The sequence below is a fragment of the Neophocaena asiaeorientalis genome, unplaced genomic scaffold (genome assembly GCF_003031525.2).
Source record: "Neophocaena asiaeorientalis asiaeorientalis breed wild unplaced genomic scaffold, Neophocaena_asiaeorientalis_V1.1 scaffold43, whole genome shotgun sequence".
NCBI lineage: Eukaryota > Metazoa > Chordata > Mammalia > Artiodactyla > Phocoenidae > Neophocaena > Neophocaena asiaeorientalis.
This window is the reverse complement of record NW_020173674.1, coordinates 12,801,131-12,817,394: the sequence shown is the minus strand read 5'-3', so window position 1 is coordinate 12,817,394 and position 16,264 is coordinate 12,801,131. Positions and strand designations below refer to the sequence as shown.

At 54.9% G+C, this 16,264-nt stretch overlaps 1 protein-coding gene across 2 annotated transcripts in view; it reads right to left on the bottom strand.

Annotated features, from left to right (window-relative positions):
- Positions 1-3,420, bottom strand: part of SPI1 (Spi-1 proto-oncogene) — a 19,999-nt gene extending 16,579 nt beyond the window's left edge. Inside the window, exons 1-2 of one of the 2 annotated variants that reach the window (XM_024748499.1) lie at positions 3,146-3,420; positions 702-798 (exon numbers count right to left, since the gene is read on the bottom strand). In XM_024748499.1, the coding sequence (XP_024604267.1) occupies positions 702-798; positions 3,146-3,190 (142 nt within the window). In that variant the 5' untranslated portion in view covers positions 3,191-3,420. Of the gene's footprint in view, positions 1-701; positions 802-3,145 lie in introns of both variants that reach the window. The other variant, XM_024748498.1, reaches the window with a different exon arrangement.
- Positions 3,421-16,264: the final 12,844 nt, after the last annotated feature.

Genomic DNA, 16,264 nt, shown 5'->3' with positions numbered 1-16,264 from the left:
GGGGGGGTTTCCCCCCCCCCCCCCCCCCCAGGGGACACTTGGCAATGCCGGAGACATTTTTCGTTGTCGTGATTGGCAGTACTGCTGGCATCTAGTGGGTGGAAGCCAGGGATGCTGCCAGATATCTTACAATGCACAAGACAGGCCTCACAACATAGCATTATCCAGCCCAAATGTCAATAGACAAATTCTGCTAGCCACACACAGCAGGGAGCGGGGCTGCCCCAGCAAGGAGATGAGGGGGTAGTGTGTGTATGTGAGACAAGAACGGAGAGGAAGATGGGGGAATTGGGGGAGGGGAAGGTGAAAAAGCACTGGACCTGGAGCAGACCGATAGAGCTGGATCCCACTGACCGGCTGTGCCACCTTGTACAAGTCCCGTAGCCGCTTAGCTTGTTTCCTCGTGTGTAAAAATGCCAAAAGGGTTGGACAAGAAGATAAATGTGGAAGAAGCTAACCCGTGCCTGGATACACCAAGGATGCTCCATAAATGCAGGCTGGGGGTGTGGGGTGTTGAGAAGCAGGAGTGTCGGGGGTCAGGATAGTGAATTCACATCCCCAAGAGCTAACTGGATCTGATTCTCAGAGTTCCAAAGAAGCCCTGGGAATGAGGCTTCTTTCCCTTCTCCCCAGAACCCAGCCGTGCTTGGGCGCGCAGGCCAGGCTGGGGAAGTGGGGCTGGGCCAGGGCCCGGTACTCACCGCTGTGGCTCTCTCCATCACTGCTGAGATAGGGGTAATACTCGTGCGTTTGGCGTTGGTAGAGATCCGTGTCATAGGGAACTAGATCTTCTGATGGCTGCTGAGAGAGGAGGGTGTCAGGGCTGGGAATGTGGCCGGGAGACCGTCTGTATCAGGCTTACAGCCCTCTCTCTGCTTGGAACTGGGAGAGGCCACAGAGAGTGGAAGAGGGGGACCCAGGGGAGCAAGAGCCTTGGCTCCTGCAGAAAGGGGGTGACAGGGACCCTGGAGGTCAGAGGTCAAAAGAGGACCAGGTCTGAGAGGACAGCCCAGCTGCTCCCCGTCACCTCACACTCATACTCACATTCCAGCGTGTGACCGGATCCCAGCCTCACACACGCACCCTCTCACGGTCACACTGATATGCCTACACCCCCCAAACACATACATACTCCCCGTGACACACTTCTACCCACACTCCCACATGCGAACTCTCACCCCCTCGTCCACTCACAGCCCTCACACTCGCTCTCGGGGGCACTCACACTTACACACGCTTGTCGTCACACACACACACCCCATTATGCACCCACCTGTAGGCACACGCAGCGTCGCCGGGATTAACGCGCATATCCACCCACTTGCCTACCAATGCATTAACCTACACACTCATACCCACACCCTTCCTCGGTCACTCTCACTCCACCTACACACTCACCCCACGGCACACACGCTTGTCCTCCTGCTACAGCCCCACCCTGACACCCACACTCTCTCTTAGCCGGTGCCCAGGGCCACCACCATTAGCAGTGGCCGTTCACACTGATGGATTTTACAGGACTCACCCAGGCAGGGGCAGGTTTGGGGGCCTCTCCGTCCTCCCCCCTCCTCCTGACACCCTCCCTGGGATGCTCCCTGGTCTTCCTCCCCCCCACCCACCTCACTGGCATAGGGAATGCACACCCGGAGGCTTCCCAGCAGTCATCAGGCCTTTCCTCCCCCACACAGTGTGTGCCCGAGGATTGCACAACAGTAACTCCGGCCCTCAGGGCTTGGTTCGGCAACCAGGGCTGCCTTGGTAGCCCACCCTCCAAGAACCCACTCTGAGTAGCCCCTGGGCTGGGGCGAGGTGTGGGAGCCCAAGGGGATGTGCCTCCTGCCCCGCTCTAGCTGGAGTTCAGGGATTCAGAGGTCAAGGGTCAGAGACAGGGGGGCCGAACCCCAGGGCATGTGGCTTTCTGGAGGCAGAGCTGGCTCTCCTCGGGACCACCTCTGTCACCACTGCCGGCCCCCAGGTCGGGGGAGGGTGGGCCAGGGCCAGGTGCCGACGGGCTGGCTGGTTCTGAGTCCGGCCCAGGGAGGAGCCTGGCACTGGGCTTGGAGGCAGCGCCACCCCACAGCGGCATGTCAAGCCCGGGGTGCCTCCCCCAGGCTCTGAGGCCCGACTGGGGTGGGGCGGGGGGAAGGGAGCTGCCTCCAGGCCGGGAAAGCTGAGTCAGGTGGGCAGGTCCTGCCAAGCCCTTCCCGTCTCCCCCCAGGGCTCCCCACCCCTGCTGAGTTGGGACAGGGTGGGAAAAGGGAGAGGGGTCCTCTCAGAGGGCCCGGGTCTGACACCTGCCGAAGACTGCAACTGTCACTGAGGGCAGCAGCAGAGGGGGTCTGCCCCAGACGGCTGCCCTTCCCTCCCCGGGGTCCCCCGGGACTCCTGCTTCTTCACCTCCAGCCTCAGCCCTGCCCCCACTCCAGGCTCCCCCCTTGACCTCCCCCAGCTCCCACCCCAGCCCCAATCTCAGCCCCGGGGTGTCCCCAGCACCAGCCCCTGCCCTCCACTCCCTGATCCCCAGCCAGAGCCCACCCCTAACTGCGTGGCTAGTCTCTGCTCCCCTCACTGCTCCGGCCCAGTGCCTGCCCCGACCCCTGCCTCTGCCACTCAGGGCCCAGGGCCCAGGGCCCAAGCCCCAGACCCTTGGGTCAACAACCGTGTCCTCTGTACCAGGCCCCAGGCTGGCTGGTGGGGACCCAGGCTTAAGGCAGCCTCAGTCTCCAGAAGCACCCAGGCCACCTCTGGCCTCTTGCCGCCTGCCCTCAAGTCTGTACCGTCCTGGGGACTGGCATCCCCCCCCACACCAGTCTCCCCATTTCCTCTGCCACCACCTCCCTGCCGCCACCCTCACCATCCTCAGCCCAGCACCCTGCCGTGGAGCTCCGGCCTGCCACCCAAGCCCCATCTATAAATAACCGTTCAGGCCCCACCGATCACAGCTCCACCATGGGCTCAGCCCTCAGCCCGCCAGGGCACGCTCTGAGAAAGCCAATGGCCCCCTTGCTGGGTCTCAGGCCGGGAGCTCCAGGGAGGAAACACCAACTTCCCACTGATAGTGGGAGGGCAGCCGGCGGGCTGGCAGGCAGGCGGGTGGGCGTCCGAGGGCCACAGGTTGGGCTGGTGGAGGAGCCCCAATACTCACAGGGGGGACGAGGGGAAACCCTTCCATTTTGCACGCCTGTAACATCCAGCCGAGCTCCGAGCCGGTCCGGTCCCCTGCCTTGGTGGGGGCCAGTGCGGAGCCCCTGGGGATGGGGCGCCCCGTCGGGGGCTGGACGGACTCAGGGCGGGTACAGGGCTCAGGCCTGCCCCTTGAGCTACAGGAGCCCTGGGTGAGCCCCCTCCCTTGACATTGCAGGGCCAGCGCAAGTTCCTGATTTTATCGAAGGCCTGCCGCTGGGAGATAGTCCCCTTGGGGTGACATCACCACCCCAGCCCGTTTGCATAAATCTCTTGCGCTACAGGAAGTCTCTGGCCGGCTGGGGCAGGTGGTGCTCCAGGGGCTGGCCTGGGAGGCCATGGGGGCCAGGCCCCCTGCCCAGAGGAAGCTGGGACTGTGAGGGGCGGCCTTGAGGGCTAGGGTGGGAGGAAGAGTGGGAGGGAGGAAGGCTGCCTCCACCACCGGAGGCCTTTCCTGCGCCTGGGCCCTGCAGAGGCTCTCTAACCTCTAACCCCTAACCCCACAAATACCTGCTTCTCTTGAGACCCCAATGTGGCCAACAGTCACTTCCTTGGGGTCAGAGCTGTTAAGGGTGGGTGGCCTCTTGCGGTCTCTGCTTTCTGGGGTCAGCCTGGTTGTCTGAGGGCTCTGATCCAGCAGCGTGCCAGGCCTGGCTCTTCCTGGGCCCGTAGGACCCCAACCCCTGGGTTCTATCCAGCCTGGGGCTGGGCTCCCGGGCAGGGTCCTCAGCAGAGCGCTGCTTTCCCCTTCCCTCCACCAGCTTCCCTTCCACCAGAAGGGTTCTTACACCCTCCCCTCCCAGCTTCCTAAGGACCACCGCTTCTTCCAAATCCCTAGGTGCTCTACTCCCAGCCTAGATTTCTCAGTGTCCCCTCCCCTTAACAATGCCTTAATATCAATCTAGTCTTCCAAGTTTACAAATTTTTCCTGTCTGTCCATCCATTCATCTATTTTCCCATCCATTTGTTTATCTGTCTGTCTGTCGATCCATCTATCCACCCACAAAGCCAGTCATACATTTGTCTACCAGTTTATCCAACTGTGCATTCATTCATCCATTTATCTGTTAGTCTGTCATCCACCCACCCATTTGTTTATCTACTTGTCCAAGTAGCCATCTATATGTTCATATATCAGCCCATCCATCTGTTATTCACCCACATTTCCATCTGTTTATCCACTTGATGTTCAGCTATCAATCTGTTCATCCATTGGTCCTTTTCATCCCCCTATCCATCCATCCACTCATCCATCCATCCATCCATCCATCCATCCATCCACTCATCCATCCATCCATCCATCCATCCATCCACTTATCCATCCATCCATTCATCCATCCATCCATCCATGTATCCTGCCAATATTAATTGAGTTCCAGGCTTTATGCTGAGTGCTGGGAGAAGAGAAAGATACTGGACAAGATCCCTGCCTTCAGGGAATTCCTGATCTAGTCTGGAGGGCAGAAGGATGAATAGAGACATTTTTTGATCCATTGATCTCTGGTGAGTCCTCTTCTCTTGGGGAAGAACTTCTTGAGCCTTCAGTTTCCTCCCCTGTGTAGTCTAACCCTTTGCTTTATATCCCCTTCCCACTAAGACTAGCCAGCCTCCTTCCTGTCAGTGGAATCCCAGATGCCCAAGTGTTTCTTTACTTGCAGCAAAGACCAGGGATTCACAGGTATGGGTTCGCCATTAGATCTATTTCACCTACATCTTCACTGATTTTTTGCATCCACACTTGGGACTCTCCAAGGGGTCCACATCACTGGTCCTCAGGACTCCCTAGGTACCTGACCAAGGTTCCTCCCCAAGAGGAGGGGAGAGGCAGGCTGACTTGGCATCAGCTCCATCCCTGTCCCCACTTTCCCATCAAGAAGGTCTAGGGACTTCCCTGGTGGTGCAGTGGTTAAGAATCTGCCTGCCAATGCAGGGGACACTGGTTCAAGCCCTGGTCTGGGAAGATCCCACATGCCACAGAGCAACTAGGCCCGTGCGCCACAACTACTGAGCCTGCGCTCTAGAGCCCACGAGTGACAACTGCTGAGCCCACATGCCACAACTACTGAAGCCCATGGGCCTAGAGCCCGTGCTCCGCAACAAGAGAAGCCACTGCAATGAGAAGCCCGCGCACTGCAACGAAGAGTAGCCCCCGCTCGCCACAACCAGAGAAAGCCCTTGCACAGCAACGAAGACCCAACACAACCAAAGATAAAATAAATTAATTTAAAAAAAAAAGAAAAAGAAGGCCTAGTCCCAGCTGACTGGCTGTGTGTGGGGATGGCTCTACTGCATGAGAACCAGGTCTTGCTTGATGTGTTCATTCGTTCTTTCATTCATTCATTCTTATCTTGGTTTGTTTCGTTTATATGCTTATTTATCTACTTATTCATTCATTTAATCTTTTTTTAAAATTTTATTTATTTATTTATTTATTTTTGGCTGCACTGGGTCTTCATTGCTGTGCACGGGCTCTAGGTGCGTGGGCTTCGGTAGTTGTGACACGTGGGCTCGGTAGTTGTGGCACATGGGCTCAGTTGCTCCGCGGCATGTGGGATCTTCCCGGACCAGGGCTCAAACCCCTGTCCCCTGCATTGGCAGGCGGATTCTTAACTGCTGCGCCACCAGGGAAGCCCCTAATCACTAACTTTTTATTGAGGGTTTCCCATGTGCTGGCCTGGCAAGGGGACACAGACATGAAGGAAGCATGCCCTGGGCCTCCAGGAGCTCACAGGCCTGCAGAGAGAACACACATGTGTGCAGACGGCATGGTCCTTCTGGGAGGCAGGGGCACAAGAGGTGCCAGGTGCATTAGTGACCAGTTAATCAGGTCAGGGCCACAGGTAGGAAAGCGTGTGAGGGAGAGAGCATGTCCGGCTGAGGGACCAGCCTGAGCAAAGGCAAGGAGTTGGGAGAGAACAAGGGAACAGTGCGCTGCCCACCTTGTGGCCGGAAGCAAGACAGGGCAGGAAGGCAAAGAGCCTTGAGTCCCAAGCCCAAGAGCCCGGTGGGTATCCAGGGGGGACTGCGGAGCCTTTGCTGGTTATAAGCAGGGAGTGTGGTGCTGCCCTCCGTGGACACAGGGAGCAGACCAGGTCGGCTCTGTGTTCCTGAGCCCTAAGTCTCAAGGGGCCTCAGGAGAAGAAAGAGATTCCAGTGTCCCAAGTCTGGCCAAGCCCAAGGGGCCTGGGTAAGGAAACCCATAAAAGGCCCAGGACCCCAAATCTATGGAAATGGGCAGAACCGACTCCCACTTTCTGTGCAGCTCCAGCATCCTGTGTCCATTCACACAGCAAGTCCTTCCCATCCTTCCTCCCACTGCCCCTCCTGCCAAAGTGCTCCAGAGGTCTCTTCCCGAGATTCGAACTCCTAGGGACCTGATGTTATCCTAAGCCTTTGGAATAGTAGGACCCAGATTCTAAGCAATTCTGAGCAGAGCCGAGAAGGTTTGATAATCCACAGCCCCAGGGCTAACAGCTCCTTAAAAAGGGTCAACAGTGACTTCCCTGGTGGCACAGTGGTTAAGAATCTGCCTGCCAATGCAGGAGACATGGGTTCGAGCCCTGGTCCGGGAAGATCCCACATGCCGTAGATCAGCTAGGCCTGTGCACCACAACTACTGAGCCTGCGTGCGACAACTCTAGAAGTCCGTGCGCCTAGAGCCCATGCTCTGCACTGCATTGAGAAGCCTGCACACCGCAATGAGGAGTAACCCCTGCTCACCACAACTAGAGAAAACCCACACGCAGCAACGAAGACCCCAACACAGCCAAAAATAAAACATTTTAAAAATTAAAAAAATTTTAAAAGGGGGGGAAATTGTTTTCTGAGTGCCCAGCACTGTGCTGAGTGCTTCCACCCTTGTGGTCTCACGTAACCAGGACAACCATCTGTTACACTGAGGCCCAAGAGGTCAGTGACTCGCCCAGGGTCACACAACCTGTGAGTGGAGAGCTGGGGCATGAACCTGCTTTCTGGGGCTCTAGGAAGGGCTGGATCCTAGGGCAGGGGAAAGAGGCAGAGGAAGAGAAGCCAAATACGGGGAGAGCAAGGAAGGGCAGAGAGGGGAAAGGTAGCCAGAACCGGAGAGGAATAGAAAGGAAAATAAAAGGAGAAAGAGTCAAAGAAGGGAGTAGAGAGAAATGAGGCAATGAAAGAGCGAATGGGGCGGGGGAGGTGGGAGGGGAGGATAAGGGAGGGAGAGAGGAGACAGGACAGCAGGGACTGGGTAGCGACAGGACCTCAGGGGAGCACAGGCCTGGCCTCCTTCTGCAGCAGAGGAAACGGGACCAGAGAGGGTCCCCAACTTGCTGGAGGTCCCCAGGAGCATCAAGTTGGCTTGTGGTCCGCATTTCTTGTGGGCAAGAAATTGGTTTCAGACCAAAAATCTTCGGTGTTCCAGGGAATGAGAAGTGAAACAGTTTTTTAAGTTACTTTATTTTTTGAATAGGTAATATATACACATGGTATGAAATCCATAAGGTACAAAAAGGGAAACAACTGTCCAGTTCCCTGTTACCTGATTCTTGGGTATTTTTCTAGAGATAGTCTAAGCAGACAAAGACATAGAGGCAGATATAGTCTTTTTTAAATTTCACCCAGAAAGTAGCATACTAAACACATTGCACTTCACTTTGGTTGTTTTTTCCCCTTAAATCCATCCCATGTCCATGCATATAGAGCTGTTTTGTTCTTTTTAATGACTATATAGTATTCCACTGTTTGGATGGACTGTGATAGTTTAACATCATGAGAGACCTCATTCATACAAAAGACTGCATGAACCACTTATGTACAGTTTAAAAAATAATTATAAAGTGAACACTTATGTAACCACCAACCAGGTCAAAAAATAAAACGTTGTCAGCACTACAGAAGTATCCCCCAAATCCCTTCCCTCTCTCTAGAAGTAACACTATCTTAACTTTTTCAGTAATTATGTCCTCAATTTCTTTATAGTTTTCCAACTTATGTAAACACCTCTAACAATATAGTTTAGTTTTTACCTTAACAGATTTGAATCTTTATACAAAGAGAATCATAGTGTGAATGTTCTTTTGTATCCCACTTCTTCTTTCTCACTATGTTGTTGCATGTAGCCACAGTCTGTTTTCATTGCTGTATAGTATTCCATTGTTTAAAAAGTTACTTAACCAGTCTCTTACTGATGGACATTCAGGTTGTTTCCAGTCTTTTGCCATTACAAATAATACTGCAATAGATAAAATTTGTTAACTTACACATATGCAAGTGTATGTCTAGGATAAATTCCCCAAAGTTGAAATACTGGGTCAAAGGGCAGTGGTTTTGTGTTTTTTTTTTTTTCCAGGGACACTAGAGGGGAGTGTCCACTGGAATAGTTGGGGGAAGATTTGAGTTAAAGGTCGTTTGCTGGGCTGGATGGACTGTAGTGCTGGCTCCAGGTGGCGGTTCTCATGCTTTCACGTTTGCTTGCTTCTAAAAAACATCCTTCAACAGTAAAGAACAAAATATATATTTCTGCCTTAAATGAAAACTATGTAGGAGAAAGTCCTACTTCTGCAGAAGTAAATGTTCAAAGGGAAAGAAAGTAAAATGCTATAAATTATTTCTCTATATTTAATTTTCCAAGTCTAATTTTGACTATTAAGAGAGTGATAGTGAAAAGAAAATCACCACAACCAAATGCAGGCTGAGTCAAAAACCCCTGTGCACCTCCCTGTAGACACTAATAAATAGGATCAGAAGTTACCTAAAATAGAGATAAAAAGTTCTTCAATTATAAGTAATATGGAGAATGGCGGATGAATTGGGAGATTGGGATTGACATATATACACCAGTATGTATAAAATAGATAACTAATAAGAACGTGCTGTATAAAAAATAAATAAATAAAATTCAAAAAAAGCACAAATACACAGAGAAAAAAAAAAAAGAAAATGGCATAGCTTTCGATCTTAACTCATTGGGAAAGAGACCAGATAATTATTTAGATGCTCTAATGTAGGTGCAGGAAACTTTTTTAATTTAAAATTTTTAATTTTTTTATTGAAGTATACACAGAATTTTTAAAATTATTTATTTATTTATTTGGCTGAGCCGGGTCACAGAAATTTTTGACTCACCTCTTTTAATGTCAAAGGAGACATATTTTTAAAAATTGAGGTATAAATGGCATATAATACTGTATTCGTTTTGTATACTGCATTTTAAATTTTTTATTTATTTATTTTTGGCTGCACTGGGTCTTCATTGCTGCACCCAGGCTTTCTCTAGTTTCGGCGAGCAGGGGCTATTCTTCGTTCCGGTGCACGGGCTTCTCATGGCGGTGGCTTCTCCTGTTGCCGAGCACGGGCTCTAGGCGCACGGGCTTCAGTAGTTGTGGCTCGCAGGCTCAGTAGTTGTGGTGCACGGGCTTAGCTGCTCCGTGGCATGTGGGATCTTCCCGGACCAGGGCTCGAACCCATGTCCCCCGCACTGACAGGCGGATTCTTAACCACTGTGCCACCAGGGAAGTCCTGTACGGCATTTGAAACTTTTAAGTAGATAGGTAGATAAATATAGAGATATTGTCACGTTGCCCTGGATAAAAGTTGTATCGACTTTACCCTCCTACCAGCAGCACGTGACAGTGTTGTTCCCCACCCCACTGGACGAGTGGGTGACCATGTAGGGCTGGCCCTGCAGAGTGACAGGGAGGTCAGGCAGGCCTGGGTGGTGGAGCACCAGGTGCCCTTTGCCCCCGCTGGGCTGGGTGGCTGATGGGGTAGGCTGGCTGCTATTGCAGTCACAGGGTAGATGGGCAACAGGAAACATGGGCACTGTGTCCTCGAAGCTGTGTCCACCTGGGGGACATGACCCCTCAACACACAGACCCCTCAACCTCAGCCCAAAGAGCTCTAAAAGGAGGGAACAGCATTCCCCTCACCCCCGCTTCCTAGCCACCGGTCCCCATGGGGCTTGACGGGGCGTGTGGGAAAACTCAGGCCTCAGAGCACGAGCTGGGCAAGTTGACCAAAAAAAGCTGAGCCCGTGTACAGAAATGGCCGTCTTGCAACTTCCTCTCACAGTTGAGACACTGGGAGAGGCTCCTTGGGCCCCTCCGAGCTCCTCGAGCTCTGGTCAGAGTGCTGGCTCTTTAGTGTATTAGGACATCCAACAAATATTTGCTCAGGGCCTCTACGGGCCAGGTGACAAAACAGACAAAAATCCCTGTCCTCCTGGGGCTTGTTCTGGAGCAGGGAAGGCAGGGGATATGCAGAGTAGGTGAGAAGGCAGCAAATGCTATACGAAAGAGGATGACCCAGCTGGGGAAGGGGGGGCCGTGTGCAGAGTGAAGAGGGTGGGAAGGGCAGGCCTCACGGAGAAGGGGACACCTGAACAAACCCTGGGAACAAGTGAAGGAGCCAGCCAAGCAGACACCTGGGAGAAGAGCTCCAGGCAGGGGGACCAGCAAGGGGCCAGTGTGAAAAGAGCCAGTGGTAGGAGGTGAGGGAGGTGAGGGTCTGGTCAGGTAGGGCGCTGGGGGATGTTGTGTGTTGTGTGGAATTTGGTTTTGATTCCGGGAAAACAGGACCACCACTGCAGAGTTCATTTTCTTATTCAGATCTGAAGTTGGGGCCGTTATCATCCCTGTGGTACAGTTGAGGAAACCGAGGATCGGAAGGAGCCCATGATTCAGCCAATCAAGGGACAGGCGAGGCTTAAACCAGGTCTGCTGGAGACCCCGGTGGTATCCACCGCAGGCTCTCACCAAGTGCCGCGAGCCAGGACGAGGCAAGGCGAAAGGCCCAGCATCGGCTGAGGTGATGCAGTCAACCAGCATTAACTCACCCCACCTCCCATGACCCTGTGAATTTACCATCAGTGCCATTTTAATGGCAAGTGTCACGTGACTCAGCTGGAGAGGGGGCTGCCCAAGAACACACACAGCTGGCCAGGGGGTGGGAGGTAACTGCCACTCTGAGTGGCCCTGGGACATGGGCTTCCGCTGCTGCCTCTATCTCGAGATTCTCCCATGGGTGTTTCCCCACCTAAAAATTGCCCTTGGCTCTGGCTTGTTCACAGGCTGAAGTCCAAAGCTCTGAGGGCTGTGCTGGAGCCCCCAGCACCCAGGAGTCCGGCCAGCATTTCCACCCTCTGCCACCCCAAGTGGACCAGCCCCACCCCCACCTCCAGCCAGAAGACACTACTCAACATTCCCAGAACCTCTTTCTCAATGTCTCACGGCCTTTGCTCACAGTCCCACCCACTCCCACACCCTAAGACCTCCCTCCATTTTTGACGGCTCGCCTCCTCCAGGCTGTCCCCCCAGATCCTCCCTTCCCTGTTCACCTCCATCTCTCCCCAGCCTTGCTGAGTCCCTCCTTGCACTCTGTGCCAGCTCCTGCCCCCTGCTCCCCAGCCCCAGTGGCCAGTAGGCACAGATTTCCAGAACGGCCTGACCTCCTGCGTGCCCCGAATCCCATTGCCGCCCCCCCGCACCAGGCCCTTGTCTCCTGCTGACCAGACCTGCAGACGGGGAGCTCACCTCCTGGCCACATCACTCAGCCTCCGGCACCTCAAACCCACCGCCACCCACAGCGACTTCCTCCTGCTCACCACGGGCATCACCCCCCCACTCCCGGCTCACTCACTGAGGACAGGAGCCACTTTCCCCCTCCAGGCCCCCTCTTCTGTGAAGCCCCTGACACCGTCCTCTTCTATCTAGGTACCCCTGGATCCTTCCTTACGATTGGCTGTGTGGCCTCTGGGCAAGCTCCTTCCCCTCCCCGAAGCTCAGATGCCTCAGTTCTGTAGAGGGGCCAACAAGACCCAGACCGCAGCATTGTACAGAGGGCAGAAAGAGACAATCTGTGTGAGCCTTCCCTTTGTATACAGTAGGGTTTCAGTTACTCCATGTTTCCCTCATCGGCCTCCACAAATGCTTACTGAGCCTTGTGGAGTTTAGGAGTATGGCTCCAGAGACCTTGATTCGGATCCTACCCCTGCCCTTTGTTTGCTGCGTGGCTGAGGGCAAGTCACTTCTCAGAGCCTCGGTGTCCTCATCTGTAAAATGGGGGCAATAACAGGATGCACCTCACCGGGCCGTAAGAATTAGAGGAGCCCACGTGTGAGATGTTCGTGTGTGACGTGCACACCCGGCATCCCTCGGGAGGAGGAAGGCTCGACCCTGTCCCCGAGAGCTCAGGAGCTCTGCAGCCCTCAGCTCCTTGGAGCTCCTGCCTCCTGGCCTCTCCAAAGCCTCCTTGGAAAAACTGAGAAATGTGAGGAGTCGAGAAGCTGGCGGAGGAGAGCCTTGAGACAGCAGCATCTCGCCCTCCTTTGCTCTGCCCATACTTCTCTCCTTCTCCCTGCCTGAGCAACCAGCTCTCGGGAGGGGAAAGCCAGCCAGAGAAAGGGGGCCCAGGTCTGGAGTAGGGACCTTGTGATAGGATGAGGGGGCCTTTTCAAAGAAGGAAAAGTAATCCTTATTGAGCTCCCATCATGGGCCCCGCACACTGGATCTTTACAACAAAGCTATGGGACAGGAATCACCTCAATTTTATAGATGAGAAATAGGGCTCAGAGCATATATTTAAACTGCTCCAGGTCACAAAGCAGAAAGGGCCAAAATCAGGGTTGGACCGGGCTTATCTTACTCCAAAGCCTGTGCTCTCAGCCCAAAGCTGCCCCAGCGTGTGTGCCAGGAGCAGGGGTCTCTGTGCATAGGATGGCAGTGGGAGGGCCCTGAGGGGGCCAGTGAGTGAGGGGCTGACTTGATTTCCAGGTTGTGGAGGCCAAGATTAGTTTGAAGCTGCCTAGGGGTCCCGGGTGGGTGTGAGGGGCAGCCCAAGGTGCAGAAGTAGGAGGCACGGACCCGGAAGGAGTCCTGAGGAGCCTGAGTGAATCAGAGGCTCCACAGGCTGAGATGGAAATTCCCTGTGTATGGCGTGTGGTCACCCAGAAAAGGGAAACGGTGCTTTTCGGAGCAGAGGACGGTGGGGGCTTGAGCCCGGGAGCAGATGCCTGCCTGGGTGGGGCTGGTGAGGGCATAGTGACTGAGGAGGCCTGACCTCCGGGTGTGCTCAGGTCCTGCGTGGGAAGAGGGAGGTGGGGAGCCATCAGGCCAGGCCAGGCCTGGTCATGCTGTGGTGTGTCCATGGGTCCTGACAGATGGATAGGAGTTTACCGGGCCCAGAGGGAGGAAGGGCACTTGACTTGGACCGTGGTAACTACCAGAGCCAAGGCACAGGGCTGTGACTCAGCATGGAGAGCCAGTCCCCTGGCTTTTGTTGGGGAACAGTTTCCTATCACCCCAATGGTACCCTCCTCATCCCAGGAAGCACTCATCACTTGTTCTTGGTGTCTCACAGCTGCAGTTTCCCTCTTGGAGTACTCAGGATCTTGTAACTCATCTGCCTTCTCCACAAGACTGTGAACAGGGGCCATGCCCTAGTTCTAGAGATTGCTTGCACCCAGCCTAGGGCTGGCATCGAGTAGGTGCTCTGTGTTTGTGGAATGACAATTCACAGAAGAGGATTCTGAGGCTCAGAGAAGTTAGGTGAAAGGCAGCCAGCTGACTGTGGCTGAGGGGGGCTAGGGCTCTGCCTCAGCTGGGACTTAGTGGGAGGCAAGGAATGGGGCAGGGAAGGCGGCACTGGGCACTGACGAACCCCATCTGGTAACTCTGCTGTCCAAGGCCTGCTTCCCCCTCAAGCTTCGGGCCAGCCCCGCTCCTGCCTTGTCACAGTGCTGGGAAACTCCTGTCCTCCCGGGCAGGAGACTGAGGGACAAGATGGAGCAAGGGGCAGTCAGACGGAGACAGAAGGGGACTGGATGTCAGGAAATCTTGAATCTCAGTCCAGACACTTTCTAGCTGTGTAGCCTGGGACACGTGACTTCCCCTGTGAGCCCATGTCCATTTATGATGGAGATAATGGAACAGGCTTGTTCGGGGGACAGAAAGAACTGACATCCTCTGCACCATCGTGAGGGAGTTCGTCTATTATTAGAAGTGAGTATTACTTATGTTGTCTGTTGTCTCTCCCTGGAACAGGCCCCTGCTACGGCACCATCCTGCCTGCCACTTCCTAAGCAGCGTGTGCCGTGGTCTCGGGCCCAGTGTCCGACTGTCCCAGCTCAATTCTGACCTGCACAAGGGCCTGTGACCCACGCCAGCCAGATGATTGGGCCGAAACCGAACTCAAAGAGAGTGATGGCTGGGGCCTCCTGCCCAGAAACATGCTCCCTTAAGGCCCCAGATGCCCCAAGTTCCACCACAGCTCCCCAGATTACTTGGCGCCCCCCTTGAAGGTCAAGGTCCCCTGGAGAAGCTACCCTCAGGCAGGGCCGGGCAGCACCATGGTGGCCATTCGTGCTGGAGCTTTTCCAGCCACGAAGGGGAACTGAGAACTGTGGGAATGTGCTTTGGGCAGGCCACGGTGGGCTGGGCCCGGGTGGGAGGAGGCTGCTCCAAGGAGCCCAGACTGATGGGGTCTTGGGGGTGAGTAGCAGAAGGGGATCCCCCCCAGGCAAGTGGCCATGGGGCCGGGGGTCACCATGAAGTATTGGCAGGTTGTCCAGAGAGACCTGGCCGGGCAGTGGGAGGTCGGGGAGCTGTGTGGGGAAGGAAAGAGGAAGCCATGAGGAGGGGGGATGGGCCTGCCGGGGATGGAGCGGGACTGGGGGCTGGGGGCCTGGAGCCACTTTGGCCGCAGCCGCTTCACTTCTCCCGGTTTCGGTTTGTAAATAGCAGCTGGCTCCGGGCAGGCGGGATGGGCCCTGCCCCTTCTGTGGCCTGTGTCCAGGGCGGTCCAGGTCTGAGTAGCTGCAGACACCCCAACCCTGGATTTGAGGACCCCTGCAGGCATCAAGGCTGGCCCAGCCTTTGGCCTGGGCAGGCAGGTTCTGGTGGGCCTGGTTCTGGGCAGCCCCAACCTGTGGTCACTGAGGTAATGCAGCTGGGACAGAACTTGATGACTTGGCCACACTGGGCTTATTTATAACTGGGCCTCCGTGGGCAGAAGCAGCTGCTGAGCCGCCAACTCAGCACTTAGGCTGACCCAAGGCGCCAAGGCAGGGGACAGGATGGTGGGGGCCAGGCTGGCCTGATGGCCCCTCAGGCTGGGCCTCAGGGTCTTGGGATCCTCAAGGCCTCTTTGGCTGGAACCAGCCCTTGGCTGTCCATGATGGGTAGGCCTAGAGATTTAGGAGGAGCCACTTGTGAAGTGGGCACCTCAGAACCTCCTGGGCCAAGCGTGTGGCTGAACTGGGTCCGTGGACTGGTCAGTCCCCAGGGGGCTCAGGCCTTGGCCTTCCTGCGAAGAAACTCTTCTTCCAGAGGTCAGATGCTGTCCACAAACTCAACAAGAAGCCAAGTCATCTCCCCTCCCCTTCTTGCAATAGCAGCTTAAAAACAAAACAAAACATGTTCGGGAACAGGGCAATGCCAAATCCTAAGGCCTGGCCCTGATGGTGGAACTCCAGGCACCTGACACCTGGAGAAAGGTTCAGATCCCTCCTGAGGCCCTTGCACCACGGCACATGGGCACCCATCTCCTTGGTGAATGGATGGGAAGGGCTGGCCCTGCCCCCCGCCCCCATTGCCTTTCTTCTGAGGAAGAATGTGAGGGGGTATCAGACACTTCCCTAACGTTTTCAGGAATAAAGAGGATCCTAAAATTTTTATCCTGCTTTGAATCCTTCCAGATCAACCTTGTCGCCTACCACTCTCCGTCTGTCCCATCAACACCCCATCTCCCAAACCCAGTCCCAGCCTTCCCACCTCCATGCCTTCTTCTAAGTCTGGTTCCCCCACCTGGCGTGCCTTTCCCTCTCCCCAGTCTCTCCAAGCCCCTCTCTGTCAAGACCTATGCCAAGCCCCCCTCTGAGGGTCCCAGCCTCAGTGCTCACCCTGTCCCCAAAGCTGAGGCTGTTGGGATGGAAAAATCAAGGGAGGTCAGAACTGGGGCAGAAATGGGTGAGGGATTTTAGATGATGGGTGCCATGATCACCACAAAAAACAGGAAATCAAGGTCTGGATCAGGTCAGGGATGGCCAAAGGCACTCAGTGAGCAAAGGACAGAGCTGAGACCAGAGCTCCCACCCTTGGACCTCTGACCT